Source organism: Taudactylus pleione, unplaced genomic scaffold, assembly GCF_031769625.1.
Source record: "Taudactylus pleione unplaced genomic scaffold, aTauple2 ptg000077l, whole genome shotgun sequence".
NCBI lineage: Eukaryota > Metazoa > Chordata > Amphibia > Anura > Myobatrachidae > Taudactylus > Taudactylus pleione.
In genome coordinates, this window is record NW_028284479.1 from 2,392,997 (window position 1) to 2,415,245 (window position 22,249).

Below are 22,249 nucleotides of genomic sequence, written 5' to 3' on the forward strand. Positions count from 1 at the left end.
ATCATAAATAAATCAGTGTTACTTCATTCCGCTTCTTAAATCTCCACTATTGTTTGGCTCTGTAATTAAACAGTTATTCCTTTTTATCTCTGGTCATATTTTGTCTGGGTTTCCTTTGCAGCTCTGTTAAAAAGAATCGCCTAAACAGTGGGCAAAAGAAAGGAGTTATAGCACATGTCCACTAATACTTGCATCAGTGAGTGTGTTAATCTATATTTAAGTGTGGATTTATAGAAGTGGAGATGTTGCCCATGGCAACCAATCGGAATCTAGTTATCCTATATCTAGCACCTTCTGGAAGATAATAGCTAGAATCTTATTTTTTTGCTATGAGCAACAACTTCACTTCTAAGAGCCACACTTTAGTCAATATACCCCTACTAGTCTGTGCAAGCTTGCCACTCAGCCCAGTGCACTGCCACAGAGTGGTACAAGATAAAGAAGATGTATCCCACCTGAAAGTTAAGTAATTGGGCAGGTGCTGTAACTTGCTTTATTTAAGTATGAACACAAATAATTTCAGATGTATTGCTAATTTATTTATTTTATCCAGGTGGTCCAAATGCAATGAAAACTTGTTTGCAACCACTGGATGTCCAGGAAAGATGAACACCCAACTTCTCATCCATCATTTAGGGCATCCTCATGTAAGATAATGTAACAAATAGTTTTTTTTTTCTGAAGAATTATGTCAATCAGCTTACAGTTTTACTTATTGTGGAAAGGTCTCCAGCTGGCAGAGTACAAGTTTGTTTTTGCCTGTGTGGATTTTTTTGTCATTGATACACTTCTCTTTTAGAATTTCTTTTATATGTAACTGTAAATTTACTAAGGTTCGGGTTTGATCGAATTTTGCCGATTAAAACTCCATTTGCATCGTTGATAATCTGGTGATTTTAGGCTTCTGAAACACTCAAATTTAACAAGATGCATGTTTTAGCTGAGATTGTGTTTTCAGATGTTGCATCTGTTCGAGATTTCACCCCCGAGTTGCAAGTGTCTGACCGCAGCCAAACACTCCCGAGCAAGAATCCTGCACATATCAGTGAGATATGTGAGGGCTGCTTGTGTGTTTTTTAATGTAAAAAAAAAAAAAGGGGGGGGGTTAAATGTGAAAAAAAATAAATTACATATGGTCCCCCCACAAAAAGCATAACCAGCCCATGGGTGCCTCAGCCTGTCCTGGTTCCAAAAATATGGGGGACAAAATGTTTAGGGTTCCCCCTTGTTTTAGGAACCAGCACTGGGCTGCTGCGCCAGTCCTGGTTTTAAAAAATCGGGGGAGAACATTGCGTGGGGCTCCCCCCTATTTTTAAAACCAGCACTGGGCTGAAATCCGGCCAGGGTGTAATGCAACAGTCAGGGGACCCTTTCACCGGGTCTCCCCGGCCAAAGCTTTATCACCCCAAGCCAGTCAGCCCAAGACGGGGATCTCAGGGGAGGTAGGGACCCCCAGTAAAAGGCGTCCCCTCTACCCCGGGCACCCCAGGCGTAAGCTGAAGCCCTGGGCTCTTCCCTGCACCCCTGACCATTGGGTGCAGGGGTAATAGTGTGAAAAATAGAATGAAACTATTGTTTTTTACAGTGGACCTCCAGGTACCAGCATGCCCGCCCTCTGGCACTTGTGGAACTACAAGTGCCAGCAGGCGGCTGGCACCCGTACCTCTGCTGTAAAAAAAAAATTTAAAAACCACACAGCGTAGCACTGGAAAAAAGTCATATCGTGTAATACAACTTTTTGTCCACCAGGTGTCACTTTTCCTAAACTACACAGCACATGCGTCAGAGTTCCAATGCATTTTCTGTATCACCGCCTGATTGACTGACAGAAGCTGTGATTGAGTACACTATAGTATAGCATTTTGGTCATGGAATCAGGGCTGTAGAAGAATGTGTAATAAAGTATTAAATAATAACCGTACAGAATGTGTGTGAGTCTTGTACTGTTATATAAAATATATATATATTATTATTATTTTTTTTTGTTATTTGCCTCATGGGCTCAGACAGGGGTCACAGGCATGCACAGCTTTCATTAAGACATGATGACTCGGTAGCGCGAGCGTCTTTTATGCAACTTTTTACCTTCAAATGCATCTAAATCATATAGCAAATTGAATTGATAGCACAAGCAGCTTCTGCTGATTAAAATGATATGCAGCATGCCTATATTCTGTGAGCCAGTTTGGGTGTATCAACGCGAAACGTTACGTTACACTAATAGCGACTGTAACACTTTAACGTGATTTGCTTGCAGATACACCCGTACTGGCTCACAGAACATATGCAGCATGCCTATCATTTTAATCAGCAGAAGCTGCTTGTGCTAATAAGACGCATTTTAGAGTAAAAAGACGCTCAGCACTACTGAGTTACACAGCACTCCTGTGCTATGTGTGGAGCAACTTGTAGCGAACGGAGGTTAGATGTATGTGGACACATCTCTATTACTGTGCTGCAAAGTACCGGTTCCCAAAAGTGACCCTACAGTAGATGCATATTACTGTACAGAATCCCAATAAAGCAGCCGTACAGTAGCTAACATTGACCAGAAGACGTACATTAAGCATTACATAATGACAGAGCAACTGAAGTTCAGTTATTTTAAAGAACTCTACTGAACTGAAAGCATTTCTCTCAACATCCCACCGCAGTACAAATTTTATAAATGGAGCACTAGCCACCTAGAGGTTAAGCACTGTATTGCATGCCATGGCTTATTTTTCTTTGTAGAATACTACAGTACGCCACAGTACAGCCATCACGTAACGTTCCTTAGAGCGACACAGGAGGCCTGAATGGCGCGCTATGAGCAACAAACTAGCTGGGCACATCTGTAGATGCCATGGAGGTTCCATCTAGCCTACATTTTTTGCCCAATACACCTATGCTTCCTCAAGTACTTGGAAAGATGATAAAAAAAACAAATAAAAAGGAATTCCAGTAATATTAATAGCACCAAACCGGTCAAAAAATGGTTTGGTACTCAGAGCCACTTAACATGGCAGTGAGACCAGGGGTCAGATTTCCACTTCAACGAGATCTGTTGTCCCAAGGGCCGATTGTTTTTCAGGACATCCACTAGTTAAATTTCATGGCATGGCTCTTGAGGCCAAGGGCCCAAATGTAATAGGGTGAGAGTTAAGAAAATGTGAGAGTTTAGCAGTAAACACTTTTTAAACTCGGCCAATGTAATAGAGTCCGAGAACATGCAAACTCACATGTTTTTCATACTCAAATAAGTCTCACAATTTAAACACTCATCCAGATGTTTTCCCATTTTGGAGATACAACTCGACCAATGTAATAGTGTGAGAGTTTACTGCTAAACTATCACATTTTGTAAATTCTCACCCTATTACATTTGGCCCAAGATCTTTAAAAAAATATATATATATATAAATAATATTATTTTTATATGCAGTAGTTCAGTCTCTGATTAAAGCCAGAAAGAAAGTATCTTCAGACAACGATCATAGAGGCTGGAATAATTATATTGCATAGCAAAGCTTTTTATTAACTTATTTGAAAATGTTGTGTACTGAATGTGTTTAATTTTTATTTTACTCTTTTTGAATAGTGTGCAAAGATCATTATACTAGGATGTCACAACATTATACTAAGATGTCACAAATTGTTTCTTAGGATCACATACCCCTGCCAGTACGTGGGTTGTTGTAACACACTTAATAATACTTTTATGAATAGTTATAGCTGCCCAGAATACAAATTGCTTCATGTAAAGTGAAAGTAGAATTAGTGTGGTATATTATGTTGACATGTTCTAAATGTCGACGTAGCCTAACCCTAAAGTTGTCGACATGTTGACAATAGGGTATCAACACTCTGAATGTTAACTTGGAGACTGCATTCCAATAAATTAAAAAGTAAATGTGAAAATGTTTAGTTCTATATTGTGTGTTACAGAACCTATTTAGTGTGTAGGTAAAAGGTAAGCTTTAATCCCATGAAATGTCACCCAATTTGCTGTGACCTGCTTACTAGAACACAAGTTGTGCCCTGTGGTTTTATCTAGTGATGCCAGAAAGGGAACACTCTGTCTTCTATGTATCGATCATTATTGTGGATATGATTTGGAATGATAACTTTTTCAAGGCTATATCCAGCAAGTAATTTGGCCAAGCATCTGCCACTGTATACCTTCCTTCTTAATCTCATAGCAAATTACCCGTAGTAGATGTCCCATTATTTAAGTGAGAAAACCTCACAAAAGGCTGGAATTGAACATGCATAGATGTAGCATACATACAGATCTCAGTACATCATGTCCATAACTTTCTTCTGTCTGTGTATATACACCAGTTTTCAGCGTACACATTTACCATGTCCAATTTCTTATCTCTTCAGCCCATCCTTGTTGGCACTGCTCCTGTGGGATCTGGACTCAGCTGGCACCGGTCTCTGCCTCTCTGTGTAATTGGAGGATACCGCAAGCTTTTATTTTGGCTTACTGAAATGTAACTGCAGAGTGCTAAAAAGTTATACACTACTTTGTGTGAACATCGGCTTTTACTGTATTTGCTTCATTCTAAAGTTAAAATTACAAGTATTTAATTACAGAAATGAAGTAGACCTGCTTGTAGTCGGTTTTATGCTCAACAGATGGTAAAGATGATCCACAAAGCATTGCATTGACTTTGAGAAGAAATTAGACTGTTGCCTATAAATTTAATGTATCTTTCCTAGAGTGGCTCAGCTTGTGCTTCTCACTCATTCCCATGTCTCCTTACATTCAGACAGTACTCTTAAGTGCCAAAACAAACTGATTTAAGATTAAAGCAATAAAGTAGTCATTGCATGTTGTAACCAGTCTGTTCCATTTCACAATAATGTCAGAGCTGCAGTATAACAGAACAAGTGAATAAATCTGCTATGCCATGGTCTAATTAGGCCTTCTCAGCCATCTGGGCACTGCCATAAATCCCATTTTTTTTTAAAGAACATGCCCAGGTCATGAAAACATTGAGTTGCATGATGGTTATTGCTTTGTAGGACCATATGCTAAGCTTCATAGACTGTTCTGTACAATCCTGTGTATGTAAAGTGGCTAACTCTATACAGTTTTTTCCTTTTGTATTTTTATAATGTACATTTTAAAGGATGAATGAATAAAATGATTGTTATACTATGATGGTGTAAGTCTGCTCCCAGAGTTCACCATACAGTAACGTTGCCATTGGTTCTCTCCTCCCACGGCTCTCCTGTCAATCTTATTGAAGTGTGGTAATCCTTGCAATACCATGCCACTGGGACATTGTTTAGTGACAAGGGATATGCGTGGCCTTACTGAGGCTGATCATTAAACTGAGGGGCATGGCCAGGTCTGAAATTACCTCAGATTGTGGCAACAAGATGCAAATAGATTTACAAAATACATTGCTCTGTCTTCAGGCATAAATTAGCACATACTCTATTTAAGGTTACAGTCCCCTTTAATACTAATAAAATCGGGTGGCACAGTGCTAATTATTGCTGCCTCACAATGCTGGGGCAATCGGCTCCAGCCCAACCAGGACACCATCTGTGTTGATCATTTATGTTCTCAGTGTGTGTGGAGTGCCATAGGATTGCATTTACGTGTTTATCATTTTTATTTGTGAAGATACAGAAATGTAGACCACTAACTCTCTATTTAGTGCTTTGTTTTAAGATATGAGCGTTGTCTTTGCTATGTACTTCAGTAAATGTAGATTAAATAAGACTATTTCCAAAATTGCTTTCCATATAAATACATAGAATACCCTGTGAGACATTGGCATCGGCAAATTGCTGGCGAGTCTGCCCAATCTTTTGGGCAACCATTTGAAAGTCAAAATTTAGTTTTGGTTTTGCCTTTTAAATGATTGCCCTTTTAAGGCTTACTTGCTGTGAACACGCTTATGCCTGCTTCGTGCAGGGTACTGCATTTATCCCATAGTGTTAAGTGTTGGCTGTTGTCTCAGAATTCATTCCAGTGTCTGCTGTGTTCTGTCTGTGTACTGGAGGATGCTAAGCTACTATACATGCTGTGCTTTTTAAAGGCCTCCATACACTTGCCGTCCGAATCACCAATCAGACAACAAAAACTGTCGGCCATCGATGTTTGCCGTTTTGTTGGGGAATCTGTGAAATTCTTCATGTTACATATGCCTGATTTGCTGATCCTAGTCATAGGGCACGATTCAATCCAACACGAATTGAATAGCGCTGGGAAGGAGCTCCTGGAGCGATTTAATTCAGTGCGCTTAATTCATGTTGGAGAATGTCCATTCTCACGCCTTAAACATGGTGGTGTTACCAACCGCATTTTGTCTCCTAACAAAGTGCCTGAAAAGGATGGGGTTACTCCAGTCATTCCTGGGATGAGGTGATCAGCACGCTCCAGGAAGTGATGTCATGGTTTGCTTGCTGTGATTGGTGCTCTTTGGTATTTGTAGCCACGGGACCCTTGCCGCCCTGCCGACTATATTGGATTGTTATCCCCTCGGCAGCTGCATGGTCAGCGCTCCTTACCTGTCACAAGGATTCTGGGTTTCCTCTGACCGCTTGGCTGCTCCAGGACACCCGTCCTTCCTGCCATCCTCGTGCTGCCACTGGCTCTCCTAGCCACAGCACCAGCCGTAGTCTGCTGCCTCCTGACGCTGAAAGAATAGTCGGTGCCAGACCGGCTTCCCCACCGGCTCCCGCATCACTGCTGTTCCGTCCTCCACGTCATCTCCGTGCTGCCATCAGCTCGCTGAGCTGCAGCACCATGAGCTGCCTCTCCGGGACATCTGCTTCCTCCACTGCTCCTGCTCCGTTCCAGGCGCGCTGGGGAACTCCAAGCTCCTGCATCAGCTGTGCGGTCATCGGCTCCTCTAGCCGCAGCACCCATCACTTCCCTGCATCAGCAGCCTATTGGCTTTTTCACTGGCTTTCTGGCCGCTCCATCGGCTAATAGCCGCGCCGCTGGCCCATTGGCCGCCAACATCTGCTTAATAGCCGCATCATCGGCCTATTGGCTGCCATTACAGGCTTAATAGCTGCATCTTCGGCTAAATAGCCATACCATTGCCCGCACTATCGGCTTATTTGGCCATCATCTGTTCCAAAAAGAACCGCAACCCTCAGACTCTTAGCTCTTCTAGCTCCAGCTGCTGTACCATCGGCCTTCGTGAGACTCCAGTTCTGACATCTACTCCTTACCTATCTGGACGACTACCTTAAACGTATATCTGGAGACCGTAACATTATAGTAGGCCCATAATATACTGTAGAAAGAACTTTGGGGTTGTCATCAGCCTTATCCATCTTTTATTATGAAGCAGGGACAGAATCCTGCCCAAGTGCTGGCTGCACAGATCCAAGTTCTTACCCAGAAGGTGCAGGAAATTTCTATACGGCTTGAAGAGAATCGTTCACCAGTGTATCCTATTCCTCCGCAAGAACCCAAGATGAATTTACCTTATCGCTTTTCTGGAGATCGTTGACCATTTTTAAACTTTCGTGAAAGTTGTAAACTTTATTTTCGACTTCGTCCAGTCTCTTCAGGTACGCAGTTACAACAAGTGGGATTAGTCATCTCTCTCCTTCAGGGGGATTCACAGACTTAGGCCTTCGGATTGCCCTCAACACATGCTGCATTACAGACCGTGGATGCTTTCTTTATGGCTTTAGGCCTATTATATGACGACCCGGGTTGCCTTGCTTTGGCAGTGTCTAAATTGCGTGCTCTCAAACAGGGTCAGAAAGCGGCGGAGAACTATTCCTCAGAATTCCGCAGATGGGCCACCGATTCAGGCTGGAACGATCCAGCTCTACGCAGCCAATACCGGTTCGGTCTTTCGGACGCCATCAATTACATTCTTGTCCAATATTCACCCTCTGAATCTTTGGACGATCTAATGCAGCAAGCCATTAGGATTGATCGGCATCTACGCGAACGTAGGCAAGAACAAAACCTTCCTACCAAGTCACCTCGTGCTCTTTCATGGATTCCACCTTCGGACACAGAGGAACCCATGCAAATCAGGGCCTCTCGTCTATCACCAGAAGAGAGATGCAGAAGAAGGTCTTTAGGCCTTTGTATGTACTGCAGTGACAAGGGTCATTCCGTCAACTGTTGTCCACTCAAACCAGTAAATAACAACAAGGCCTAGGTGCTCGGGAGGATCTGCACTTAGGCCTAGCGTCCATTTCCTCCAAAAATTCCATTTTAGTTCCAGCTACCATCCAACTTGCTGATTCCATCCTCACTACTTCGGCCTTTTTGGATAGTGGGGCATCTGGACATTTCATGGATATTCTCTTCTTCCGCACTCTGGGTATTCCAGTTATTTCTCTGGAACAGAATATCTCTCTGCGGTGTAGATGGAGGGTTAATTTATTCAGGCCATGTCAAATTTAAAACGCCCCCTCCGTTTTTCCGTTTGTATTTTGCACTCCGAGACTATCATTTTACCGTCTCCATTGTCCTATAGCTCCAGTTGTGCTTGGTTTCCCATGGCTAAGGGACCATAATCCTATTATTGATTGGCAATCCGGAGAAATTGTTAAATGGAGTCAGACCTGTCAGGATTGTTGCTTGGCTGTCCTTTTCGATCTGTTCTTTCTACAGTTGCGGAGGTTCATCCTGGTATTCCGTCCCAATACCAAGATTATGCGGAGTTTATTTTTTCAAAAAAACTTGCAGTGTCCTTTCTCCACATAGATCCTATGATTGTGCGATCAACTTACTTCCAGATGCTAAATTGCCCAAAGGACGGTTGTATTCCCTTTCAGTACCAGAGGAGAGAGCAATGAGAGAATACATCGAGGACGCTTTGGCCAAAGGTTTTATACGTCCCTCCAGATCACCTGTAGGAGCTTGATTCTTCTTTGTAGGGAAGAAGGATGGATCTCTTCGTCCCTGCATCGATTATCGAGGACTCAATAACATCACAGTTAAAAATTCATATCCTCTACGCCTCATTCCGGTACTATTTGATTAGCTACGTCAAGCTAGTTTTTTCTCCAAGATTGATCTCCGTGGGGCGTACAACTTAATTCTTATCAAAGAAGGGGATGAATTGAAAACTGCTTTCCGTGCTCATTCTGGGCATTGCAAGTATCTGGTTATGCCTTTTGGGTTATCCAACACTCCGGCTGTTTTTCAGGACCTGATCAATGACATCCTCCATGAATTTTTGCGGGTTTTCGTTGTTTTTTTATATCTGGACGACATTTTAATCTTTACTCAATCTCCAGATCTGCATCATCCGCACATTCGTCAGGTTCTTCAAAAGCTGCGAGAGAATCATCTTTACGCCAAGTTAGAAAAATGTGACTTTGATGTCTCGCAGGTTTCTTTTTTGGGATCTACCATCTCGTCTCATGGACTTTTTATGGATCTTCAGAAAGTCGAGGCTATACTTAAGTGGGTTCAACCAACCTCTCTTAAAGCCATCCCGCGATTCCTTGGCTTTTTGAACTATTACCGCCGATTCATTAGATAATTTTCTAGCATTGTGGCACCCATTGTAGATCTGACCAAAAAAAAAGGAGCAGACACCCTAAATTGGTCAGATAAGGCGATCCAATCTTTCGAAACCCTCCAAGATTGCATTTACACAGGCACCAGTTCTTCGACATCCTAATCCGGATCTTCCGTTTGTCGTAGAGGTTGATGCTTCTTAAGTAGGAGCCGGAGCTGTGTTATCACAAATGAACCCTTCTGATGATAAACTACACCAATGCGCATTTTTTTCTCGCAAATTTTCTAATGCTGAACGCAACTACGATGTGGGTTATCGGGAGTTACTAGCCATCAAATGGGTTTCGAGGACTGGATACATTGGCTGGAGGGGGCCAAGCATCGGATTTCTGTTCTAACAGACCACGAAAACCTGTCCTGTATCCAATCTGCCAAGAGGTTGAACTCCCGACAGGCACGTTGGGCATTATTTTTTACCCAGGTCAATTTTCTCATTTCCTTCTGGCCGGTTTCAAAGAACATCAAGACTGACGCTCTATCCAGAAGTGTCAAACCTATTCAACAGACTTTTGGGACAAATTAAGCTATCATCCCAGATTCTTCCTTTCATTGTGCCTTTAATCAAAATCTGGTGGACCTTATTCAAGCCTGCCAATCTGAATCTCCTCCGAAGAGGCCTTCTGGTCGATTGTTCCAGAGAGAGAGGTTCAGGAAAGTTGTTTTACTGAATCTTCACGCTTGTAGAGCTTCTGGACACCCAGGCATCAATAAAACATGTGAATTGCTCTCTCTCTCTGGTGGCCGTCATTGACCCAGGATGTGTGGGAGTTTGTTCTGGCATGTGAGATCTGCGCTCGGAATAAAACACCTCGAACAGCTCCTTCAGGTCTATTACTTCCACTTTCTATACATAGTAGACCATGGACCCACATCGCCATGGATTTTATCGTCGATCTTCCTACGTCTGCCCGATGTTCTGTAGTTTGGACGGTGGTTGATCGATTCAGTAAGATGGCACATTTTATACCTTTACAAAAGCTCCCCTCTGCCAAGGAACTTTCCAGCCTATTACTTCAGCACATCTTTCGGGTACATGGCTTGCCGCTGGATATCGTATCAGATCGAGCAACACAATTCGTTGCACAATTCTGGAGGGTGTTCTGTACTGCGTTGGGCATTGACCTCAGTTTTTCCTCAGGTTACCATCCGCAAGTAACGGACAAACTGAACGCGTCAACCAGTGTCTTGAACAATATTTACGTTGTTATATTTCCAAGTGTCAAATTGACTGGGTATCGCATTTACCACTTGCTGAATTTGCTTTTAATATCTCATGCCATTCTGCATCTGCGGTATCTCAATTTTTTTGTGTTACAGGACAACATCCGAGGGCTAACGCATTTGACTCCTGTGCACCTGTCGCCTCTTCTGTTTCACGGCTCCGTTATATCTGGAAGAAAGTGCATCTAAGTCTTCAGAAGGTTTCTCTTCGCTCCAAGAGAATTGCGGACAAACATCGGAGACCATGTGAATTTAAGAGGGGAGATTTGGTGTGGCTCTCCAACAAAAATATCAGGCTCCATCAACCTACTCAGAAGTTGTGCCCTAGGTTTATTGGTCCATTCTGTATTATTTCACAGGTGAATCCGGTAGCCTTCAAACTTCAATTGCCCAAATCTCTCCGTATCAATAATACCTTCCACTGTTCGTTACTCAAACCGATGTTTTCTTCAGCAAAATTCAAACCAGGCTCTCCTTCAGGCCCGCGCCAGTTGTAGTTCATGGTCAGCACGAGTTCATTGTGGAAAGGATCTTGGACTCCAGACTTTCCAGAGGTCATCTTCAGATTTTTGGTCCACTGGAAGGGCTATGGTCCGGAGGAGCGTTCCTGGGACTGCGCTACATGCCCCCAGGTTGAGGAGATGTTTCTTTCAAGACTTTTCAGACAAACCAGATTCTGGGGGCTCTTCTACCCCGCATGTTACCAACCGCGTTTTGTCTCCTAACAAAAGTGCCTGGAAAGGATGGGGTTACTCCAGTCATTCCTGGGTTGAGGTGATCAGCACGCTCCAGGAAGTGATGTCATGGTTTGCTTGCTGTGATTGGTTCTCTCGTATTTGTAGCCACGAGACCCTTGCCGCCCTGCCGACTATATTGGATTGTTATCCCCTCGGCAGTTCCAGGGTTCCAGGCACGCTGGGGAACTCCAAGCTCCTGTATCAGCTGTGCTGTCATCGGCTCCTCTAGCCGCAGCACCCATCACTTCCCTTCATCGGTAGCTTATTGGCTGTTTCATCGACTTTCTGGCCGCTCCATGGGCTAATAGCCGCACCGCCGGCCCATTGGCCGCTAACATCGGCTTAATAGCTGCATCATCTGCCCATTGGCTGCCATCACCGGCTTAATAGCCGCATGTTTGGCTAAATAGCCATACCATCGGCTTATTAGCCGCATCACAGGCCCATTGGCCATCGCCATCGGATAATCAGCAGCAACTTAGGCCCACTGGCCACACCATTGGCCACTAACACTGGCTCATTAGCCGCACTATCGGCCCATTGGCCATACTACCGGCTCACCAGCCGCATCATCGGCCCATTGGCCATACTACCGGCTCACCAGCCACATCTACGGCCCAGTGGCCACACCATCGGCTTATTTGGCCTTCATAGGTTCCAAAAGAACCGCAACCCTCCGACTCTTAGCTCTTCTAGATTCAGCTGCTGTACCAACAGCCTTTTGTGAGACTCCAGTTCTGACATCTACTCCTTACCTATCTGGACGACTACCTTAAAGGTATATCTGGAGACCGTAACAGGTGTTTAGTCGGAGCATACCGGTTTCGTGACTAAACTCCCCGGCACGATGCTGTTTCCGTCATTGCGCCTGTAGTTTTGTCGGATTTCTGCTCGCACCTCAGGAGGGGTGCGAGAAGAAATTCTTAGTTGGGCTTAACAGCACACTGAATTGAATAGCTCTGGGAGTACCTCCCCGGCGCTATTCAATTTGCGTTGAATTGAATCGATCCCAGGATCAGGAAAGCCAACATGTTGGATTTCACCAATGGTCTGACCTCCAACATCTGGGATCGGGGATTTGCCTTTATCAGCTCATGCATGACTCATCACTGCTCCTTACTTAGCAGCTGATCAGTCAACACTTCCTGATCACATGGTTTCTACCCAGCTGCTGATTGGCCCGGGAACCTACAGAAGTACACTCATTGCCATTATTGTCTTGCTGGAGTTAAGTTTTCCTAGGCTAGCTCCTGTACCGTTGTTCCTGGAAGCCTGGTTACTTTTTACTGCTGTTGTCAGTGTGTGAGTCCTTGGCTACAGTTACTGGACTGTTGCTTTTGTTTCACTGCCTGTCCAAGAACACTCTGCTGGTTATTTGCTCTATAGCTGCAAATTTCCCTGACTCTACCTCACTCTCAGCTGATTGACAACTATACACTGCTGGGATCGAGTCCTGGCGGCATTTGAGTACCAGCCAACATTGTGGTTTCAGGAAAGACTGCTGTTATTGGAGAAAAATATCCCGCACCATAGATTTTGTATTGGGGTGATCTGCCACTGAGACTGGGGTTCATAATACATAGTTTGGGATGACAAAGCAAGGGTTGATGTAAGTTTTAGTGATGGAATAACATCATAATAGAGGTATAGATATGTAATTTATATTTTGAATATATAATGTTTTCCAAGAAGCAACACTGATTAGTGGCATAAATATTGTGCATGTGTTTGTCACTTTCATGCAATTATAATCCTGAGTCCTATTTCTAGTGATTATTGTGCAAAGACTGCTTTTAATTTAGTGATCTTTTACAGATGTGTTGGGCTCAAATGATATTTTGCTTTACATTCCTGTAATCTCTACTTCCTGGTGGTTATTTTTATAACTTTCCAAATTGTCCTTTCACCTCTTGAAAGCATGACTATCTTTTGTATACTCTGTTGTTGTACCTTTTTTATGTTTCTTGGGTGTGTTTTGTTTATAAGAAACACATGATGCACCAATTACAATCTGAATTCATGACCAATTTAAAATGAACAATTTTCAATGTACACTGGACAGCAATTTCACATGCCTATCCATGGATTGAATGCTTAGTTGTGTACAGACATTCTGAATGTCTATTTGTAATAATTTTTTCAGCAGTTCTTTTTCTGGAAGTTTTCAAATGGTCCGATTTATTGAAAGCAAAACCAAAAAACCTAGGAAAAAAAAGTTTTAAAATCACCACATCGCAGTACTGCTTTTTTTTTTTCTTACATGGTAAGATCTTGGGCCGTAAAATGTATCAAGCTGTAGTTTTATTGTCAGAACCTGTGTTGATAGGTGTCAATGGTGTGTGATGGAGGTCAGTCCACTCAATGAATAGCCTAACCAGGGATTGGTTTATTAACCAGGTAGAATAGCAGGATGTAAGACAACACCTGCAGCACAATAACAAACCAAAAAATAAATATATTTGCAAAGACTTTGATTATCGAAAAAGTATCAAAAATCCTTCCCTCTTCTTTTTAATTATGTTTATGTTGAGGGGGTGCACCCAGGAATTTATTGGATCCATAACAGCACAAAAGAAGAAAATATTCCTTGTACGCGGCACTCACAGGATTTTTAAAACTCTCGGTTATTAATATATTCTCTAATCCATGATCTGGTGATCAAGAATAAAGTCAATCTGCCCAATTAATAAAATATAATTTTTATTTAATATGCCTGAGATTAGAAGCAAGCAAAATATGAAACACATTAAAATTTGACTATTCTACAAATAAATTATATATGATGTCTCCAATAATTTGCCATGTGTTTATTTATACACTTCTATTTCATATATATCCGTGTTGTCATACAGTAAGTGAAAAAAGGTTGTCTTCTATAGGTTTTTCAAGTAATTTATTCACCAATAACCTATAGGATAACTGGGATCCAATATATTTATATCCCCATAGTCTTAATAAAATGGAATGATTAGTATCATAACACTGTATTATCACACACAAGTCCATGTCACCCCACTAGATCAGGTATCAGATATAAACTTCTATATTATCATAATATACAGGATGTGTTTTAATACTTCCTTTGAAGGGAAGTAGGATTGGTGTTCTCTCAATATGTAGGCCTGTATCCAGTAGTAAATGTACATTCATCCACATTAAAATAATTATTTACATTGTGAGTACTAAATTTATAGCAATAACGTGATTGATATAAGATCCGGATAATCGTTCCTCACTCATTCAATAAATATTGTGTATTCACTTATAACTTATAATATAAGTGATGTATAAATCACTGTCACGTCTGGTCAATCTTTTTATCACACTGAATATTCTATTGTCACCATGTGAATACAATGCTATAATCAATGAGGTTATTCACCTATTTAATCTGTAGTATTTCTACTTCAGGGTCCATAGGGGTCCACAGGGTGACCTTGGGGTATATCTGGATCCTCGGGCACCACGGAGTTAAAGCTTTTAGCTGCTCCCAGGATGCACTTGGGTCCATCCTTCTCTATACCCCGAGTCACAGTGACCTCAGTTTAAGCTGGTGCCCGGCTGGAGTCGGGTCACCCTGCAGGGGGGGGGACTGCAGGAGCAGCCCCCTAAAGCTTTTTATTTTTTAACTTAGTTACATTTATTTTTTTACTACAGTTTTTTTTTTTTCTCCAGAGCAGCAGCGATGGGCTGTCTGTACAGACGCCCACGCTGCCGCTCCTTCTCCCTGCTGGCGCCGCAACGCCAGTACTGAACTGAGGATCGCGACGGGGGAAGCCAGAGTCTGTACTAGCCGGACTCTGGTTTCCCCCGGGACTGCTGCTGGAGACGCCGGGGAGATCAAGGTAAGCCGCGCACCACTGATTAGCAGCGGTGCGCGGGTTCCTTTTAAACACAGTCCCATGCCCCCGGTCTAGGGGACAGACCGGGGGCGCTAGCGGTGGCGGCAGGCTCCCCCTCCATTGGAGGCATACCCCACCAGACCACCAGGGTGAATAACGCGGCAAGCGGGATGCCGGCAACCCGGGGGTTAATATGCTAGCCAGGGGAGGAAGCCTTCCCTGTCTAGCGGCTCCTCAGCTCAGCGCGCCTTTCAGCTAGTAGTCTGGCGTCGCTGAGCTGCAGATACTCGGCCACTCCTCCTCTGAGGTCTCCAGCAGCCATTTTCTCCAGTGGCAGCGCAGATACTCTCAGGGAGCATGCGGACCGGTCCCCCTGTGTACCTCTCCCCTGCAAAAGGACAGTGTACACAGCACTATAGCCCTCCCAGACACTGAATCTGGGCAGGTTGATTGTAGTGGAAAGGTGCAGTGAGTATATCTTCCTGCATGGTATGTGACTTTTGCTAGTGCTGCCTGTCTGTGCTAATTTCTACTTACTGTCAGCCTATACCCATCCCTTTCCTTCTCCTACAAGCCCTACAGGTGTGCGGGGGAAGGGTGTTTCTACTGACCTCACTTTTATATAGATCACATATTTGTGAGGTCCGTCACATAGTTGTGTGCTACACAGGGCCATATTGTGGGCTGTTGTCCAGCACACTGGTGAGTGCACACGTTTTCTTCCTATGTCATAACTGTATATTTAATTATATGGTCTGTCATGTCTGAGGAGGAGATTGAGCACTCCGTGACTCCGGTATTGTTCTCCTGCAGGCGCTGTTCTGCAGGAGTGGATAGGGAGGATTTGTCACAGGACGGCCTGTGCAGACGGTGCCAGGCGGTCCCTGGTACGTCTAAACCTCCTATGTCGCAGGAGCCACCATGGGCGATGTTTTCCCAGGTGCTGGTGTCCATCGCGGACCGTGTGTCGGTCCCGACTGCCGTCCCTACTAGGGCGTTGCCCCAGCCTACCATCCCCCATTCCCCGGGGGTCCCACAATTATTGCAGACTCCCCAGGGTCTCAGCCTGTTTGGTCCCTATGCGGGGTTGCCAATGTATATGCAGTCCACCCCTGTGGCGCAGCAGGCTGTGGTGCAGTTTCAGGCTCCTGTGGCAGCTCCTCCACCCTGGGTGGATGCGCTTTCCCACACTGTCCAAGACTTGGCGGCAGCATCTTCGGCTTTTCAGTCGATGTTGCGCAGTGACGTGCCCTCCAGGGCGTCTAAACGCACAGTTATGGCGTATCTGAGGGGTCCTCTGATGATGGTGAGGTGCAGGATGACTCAGCCTCAGATGCCTCAGTCCAGGAGGTAGACACTGAGTCTTCCATCAATGTGCGGGCTCTGGTTAGGGCGGTGCGGGCCATTCTTCTGATTGAGGATGAGGCACCCGCTCCCAAGTCAAGGTATCCTAGTTTTAAAAAAGCTAAGGTTACTTCTGCAGCGTTCCCCTTGTCTGATCAGTTGACGGATCACATGGCGGTGGCCTGGCAGACGCCCAGTAAGCGATTCCTGCCACAGAAGCGGTTGGCGTCCAATTATCCGTTTCCGGAGGCGCATTGTAAGAAATGGGAAACTCCGCCTGCGGTCGATTCCCATGTAACACGCCTCATCAGGAGTGCTACTTTGCCATTGCCGTCTATATCCTCGCTGAATGATCCTACGGACAGGAAGGTGGAGACTTGTCCAAAGTCTATTTACTCTCTCTCAGGGGCTGTAGCCCGGCCGTCCATGGCCATCTCCTGGGTGGCCAAGGCCATTGAGGGTTGGGCCAATGCCTTGGAGGATACGTTTACGGATGAAGCTCCGGATGTCCAGAGGGGGGTGTTAGGACAGATGAGAGATGCCGCTTCCTACATTGGAGAAGCATCTTTGGATGCTAGCCTGCTGACCTCTAGGGTTTCGGCGGCAGCAGTGTCTGCTTGCAGATCCTTGTGGTTGATGTCTTGGAGAGCAGACGCTGATTCAAAGAAAGGCTTGGAGGCCTTTCCTTTTAATGGAGAGTTACTATTTGCTCCAGACCTGGACAAAATAGTAGATACCCTGGCAAAATCCAAGTCAGCCTTCCTCCCTTCTGCTATGACACCTGCTAAGGTCCGGAGCTCGGCCTTTCGCTCCTTTCGGGTTTAGGGCAAGGCAAAGGGTCAGTCCTTCCCGAGGCAGTCCGCAACCACGACCGCCTCAAAGCCAAAGAAGCAAGCCTGGAGTGCTAGGCGCCCTTCTTCCAAGCAAGAAGATAAGCCTTCTGCATGAGGGGACGGGCCTCCCTCTGGGGGACCCCAGAGTGGGAGGCCGACTTCTTCAATTCGCCCAGTGCTGGCACAATACCACCATGGATGCCTGGGTGCGAGAAGTGGTCTCCCAGGGGTACGCCCTGTCTTTTCGGCACAGGCCGCCTCGCCAGTTTTTTTTTGCACGAGTCCTTCTCAGGAAAAAAACAAGGCCTTGCAAGTTCAGAAAGCCATAGAGGCCTTGCTGACGGCGGGGGTCATTATACCCGTACCACAATCTCAACGTGGGATGGGGTATTACTTGACGCTGTTTCTGGTGCAGAAACCCAATGGCTCTCATCACCCCATCCTCAATTTGAAGTCCCTGAACAGGTTTCTCAGGGTTCCCAAATTCAGGATGGAAACTTTGCGATCCATCATTCTGGCGATGGAACCGGGTGATTATATGGTCTCCCTGGATATCCAGGACGCCTACCTCCATGTGCCTATAGCAACATCGCACCAACGGTTTCTGCGGTTTGCTATTCTACACAACCACTACCAATTCAGGGCTCTACCCTTTGGCCTCTCCACGGCACCAAGGGGATTTACCAAGGTGATGGCGGCTCACCTTCGGAGCCAGGGGATACGGTTGCTACCGTATCTAGACGACCTCCTCTTGCTGGCAAGCTCCCCGGAGGTGCTGATCCAGCATCTCCACCTGACGGTCGCTTGTCTACAGGCGCACGGGTGGTTGATCAACTGGAAGAAGTCCTCCTTCATCCCATCACAGCGGATGGTTCATTTTGGGGCCCTGCTGGACTCTCGTCAGCAACAGATTTTTTTGACTCCAGAGAAGGTCTCCTCCTTACAGCTGCGGATTCACAGTTGTCTGAGCAGTGGCAATGAGAGTTTTGGGGTCCATGGTGTCAGCATTCGACATGGTGGAGTTTGCCCAGTTCCATTCCATGCCCCTGATTCTTTCGGAATGGAACGGATTGCCAAACAGGATCCGCTCTCAGATGCTGGTGTTGTCCTCGGAGGTGCCTCTGTCCCTGGCCTGGTGGCTACAGACGGCTCATCTCCTCGAGGGGCGCCCCTTTTGGATCCCGGAATGGGTTCTGCTCACGACAGATGCCAGTCTCCGGGGTTGGGGGGCGGTGACAGGCTCCTTGTCACTTCAGGGTCGTTGGTCGGCGGAGGAAGCGATTCTTCCAATCAACATCCTGGAACTGCGGGCAGTGTACAGAGCCCTGCAGTCGTCCGGCACCGCTCTTCACGGAAGGGCCGTTCAGGTGCAGTCAGACAACGCCACCATGGTGGCGTACATCAATCACCAGGGAGGGACTCGCAGTTGAGCTGCGATGTCGGAGGTGCGTCCTGGCTTGGGCAGAGCGCTATCTTCCAGCTCTCTCGGCAGTCTTCATCCCGGGAGTCCTCAATTGGGAGGCAGACTTCATCAGCCGTTACGACATGCATCCCGGGGAATGGTCGCTTCATCCAGAGGTATTCCAACTACTCGTGGACAAGTGGGGGCTGCCAGAGCTGGACCTGATGGCGTCCCGTCACAATCACAGGCTGCCCGTGTACGGGTCAAGGACAAGGGACGCAGGCGCAAGTCTGATAGACGCGCTGTCGGTGAAATGGCTGTTTCACCTGGCTTACTTGTTCCCTCCGATATCTCTGCTGCCTAGAGTCCTGCGCAAGTTCAAGCAGGACGGAGGCACACTGATCCTGGTGGCCCAGAAGGCCGTGGTACTCCGATCTGCGGAGCCTGTCCATCGACGCTCCGTACCTCCTACCTCAACGGCGGGACCTGTTGTCTCAGGGGCCCTGTCTTCACCCGGATCTGGGTCGACTATCTTTGACGGCGTGGCTCTTGAGACAGCCGTCCTGAGGTCTCGGGGCTTTTCTGGCTCCGTTATTACCACCATGCTGAGGGCGCGCAAGCCTGCTTCCGCGAGGATCTACCACAGAGTGTGGCACACTTACTTTCAGTGGTGCGAGGCCAGAAAATATGATCCCCAGGTGTTCTGGGTTTCGCGTATTCTTGCTTTCCTGCAGTCGGGTTTGGATTTAGGATTACGTCTTTCCTCACTGAAGGTGCACGTGTCTGCTCTGTCGGTGTGGTTCCAGTGCAGGATTGCTGCTATGCCGGACGTACACACCTTTTTCCAGGGTGTTTTAAGAATCCAGCCTCCTTTTGAGCCACCTGTGGCCCCGTGGGATTTGGCGGTGGTTCTTTAAGGGCTCAAAAGGAGGACCCTGTAAGGCCCGGAGTCAGTGGAGCACAAGTGGCTAACTTTTAAGACTGTTTTCCTCTTGGCAATTGCTTCTGCCGGAGGATTTCGGATTTGGGGGCGCTTTCCTGTCGTCCCCCTTTTCTGGTTTTTCATCAGGACAGAGCAGTGCTTCGCACTCGTCCTGATTTCCTGCCTAAGGTGGTTTCCAGGTTCCACATTAATCAGGAAATTGTTGTACCAGCCTTTCAGTCGCATGATCTTTCGGCTGGGGAGGCTTCCTTAGACGTTGTCCGTGCACTCCAGGTTTATGTGGACCGGACTAGTTCTGTGAGTAAGTCGGATTCTTTGTTTATCCTCTTTGGTTTTCACAAGAGGGGTTGGCCTGCCAACAAACAGACTCTAGCCCGTTGGCTTCGTTCTGTTATTATTGAGGCTTATATGCAAGAGGGTTTACCTGTTCAGCCTCTGTTAAGGCTCATTCCACTTGGTCTGTGGGCCCTTCTTGGGCTGCTAGCCGTGGCGCCTCTGCTGTACAGCTGTGTAAGGCGGCCACCTGGTCTTCCATTCAGACCTTTTTGAGGTTCTATGCGTTTGACACCTTTGCCTCTCAGGAGAACCCGGCCCCCAAAGGATGCATCCTATCAGCACAGGAGCATCCCCGCCCTTAGTTGGACTGCTTTGGGACCATACACGCTACAATTATCGGGGCGATCCGCCGATATCAGGCGGATCGCCCCGATAATTGTAGCGTGTGGGGGGGCGACCGAGGGTTAAACATTGCTCGGTCGGGCATGCCGGATTGTCCAGCATGCCCGTCCGATGCAATATTTCCCGGTAAACTGTCGGCCGCATCGGGCAGTGTATGCCCAGCCGCGGCCGACAGACAGTCATTTCCTGTGTTCCTTCCTACGGTAGGAACAGGGAAATGTCTCCTCCCCCGGGGGTGGAGCGCAGAGGTCGGGCTACTACACTGTGAGAGAAATCTCACAGTGTATGCCGGCGACATTTGCGGCTGGCAGCCGGCCAGATAAAATGTCTGTCGGGCTGACAGGCATTTTATCTGGCCGTGTATGCCCAGCATTAGTATCATAATCATATGAAACTGCAATATTGTTGCAACTCCTAACTGTGAATATCTGATTTATACTGAATGCAATCATTTGGATTATGCACCAATATCTGAATAGTGCAGTGTTGCCCTGGATAGCCACCTGTTTTAATTATATAATTCCTCTTTTGGTGTACACATCCCTTTTATTCTAATATAGACACCCAGTCATCTACTAATCTTTCAGGATTTTATTACTTCCACACATGTTTCTAGGCAAAGTGGAGACATTATTAAACTGTTAAAACCGCAGCCACGCTGTGCGGCGTGTGCTGCTAAGCCTGACGTACGTTTCGCATAAGCTTATTTATAAGACCAACCCGACCGCCGGGCTGCTTGTCCTTATATTGCAGCTCAGATCCAATTTACATCTAAGGGATTTGATGAACAGTGTTGTCCTCCAATCAACGCTGCCTATCAGGTTGTTGATTGGTCAGCACTCTTCTGTATTGCAGTATGCAGAAAGACTCAGCCGGGATCACGCTATTCAGAGGTAATCCTATTGGTTCTTATACTCTGTTGACGGACAGAATGATCCATCAATCAGCACTATATATATATATATATATATATATATATATATCATCTAATATCTAGTACTGGTAACCTATATGGTTAGAGGATGGAACTTCTTAAACATGATCAGGGATTAAGGCTTTCGTGTAATTATATATCTCTTCTTGGTATTTGATAGCATCCAAATGACCCCAAGAATTTATACATAAGAATAGTGATAATATACTGAAAGTTTAAATAAGTTGTGTCCCCTACAAAAGTGATATGACCCACATCAGTGACAATACTGTATTGTGTGAATAGTATGCATAGTGAAATTGAATTGTGATTTATTTATGTGCATCAAAGTGAAATAATCCCAACATATTAAGTGAATGTATTCGTTATAATTCCAACAAATGACAGACTGTGACAGTCCCCTGATCCCAATTACTATATATGAATACTTATACAGTATATATATTTTCTATTCCTGTTTTACTTAAATGAATCTTCAATTATTCCAAGAAATTATTATTAGTATTTGATAGTATAACACCTTCACAATGATTCTCACTAAAATGTATAATAAATAAATATATATATGTTTATGGAGAGAGAGAGATGTATACTAAACTAAAGTTTTATCAATTCAAATATTAGGTTGCCTAGGCTTGTCAGTTTCCCCGAATTCATATCAGATTACCTTATATATCCGTCTACACCAGAAAATTACAATCCATAATAGTATACCTTTATTAAATGTGTAATTGGGAATCCACCTTACCATCCTAATATTCCTCAGTAAGCACATTAAGGAGTATTCTATTAATTAATTCTAAT

The 22,249-nt window shown here is 45.3% G+C and overlaps 1 protein-coding gene across 2 annotated transcripts in view; it reads left to right on the plus strand.

The window, feature by feature from the left end:
- The window catches only part of NUP37 (nucleoporin 37), a 77,722-nt gene extending 72,573 nt beyond the window's left edge, over positions 1–5,149 (plus strand). For both annotated transcript variants that reach the window (XM_088467832.1, XM_088467833.1), the window contains exons 9-10: positions 554–647; positions 4,369–5,149. In XM_088467832.1, the coding sequence (XP_088323958.1) occupies positions 554–647; positions 4,369–4,482 (208 nt within the window). In that variant the 3' untranslated portion in view covers positions 4,483–5,149. The remainder of the gene's footprint in view (positions 1–553; positions 648–4,368) is intronic.
- The last annotated feature ends 17,100 nt before the right edge of the window (positions 5,150–22,249 follow it).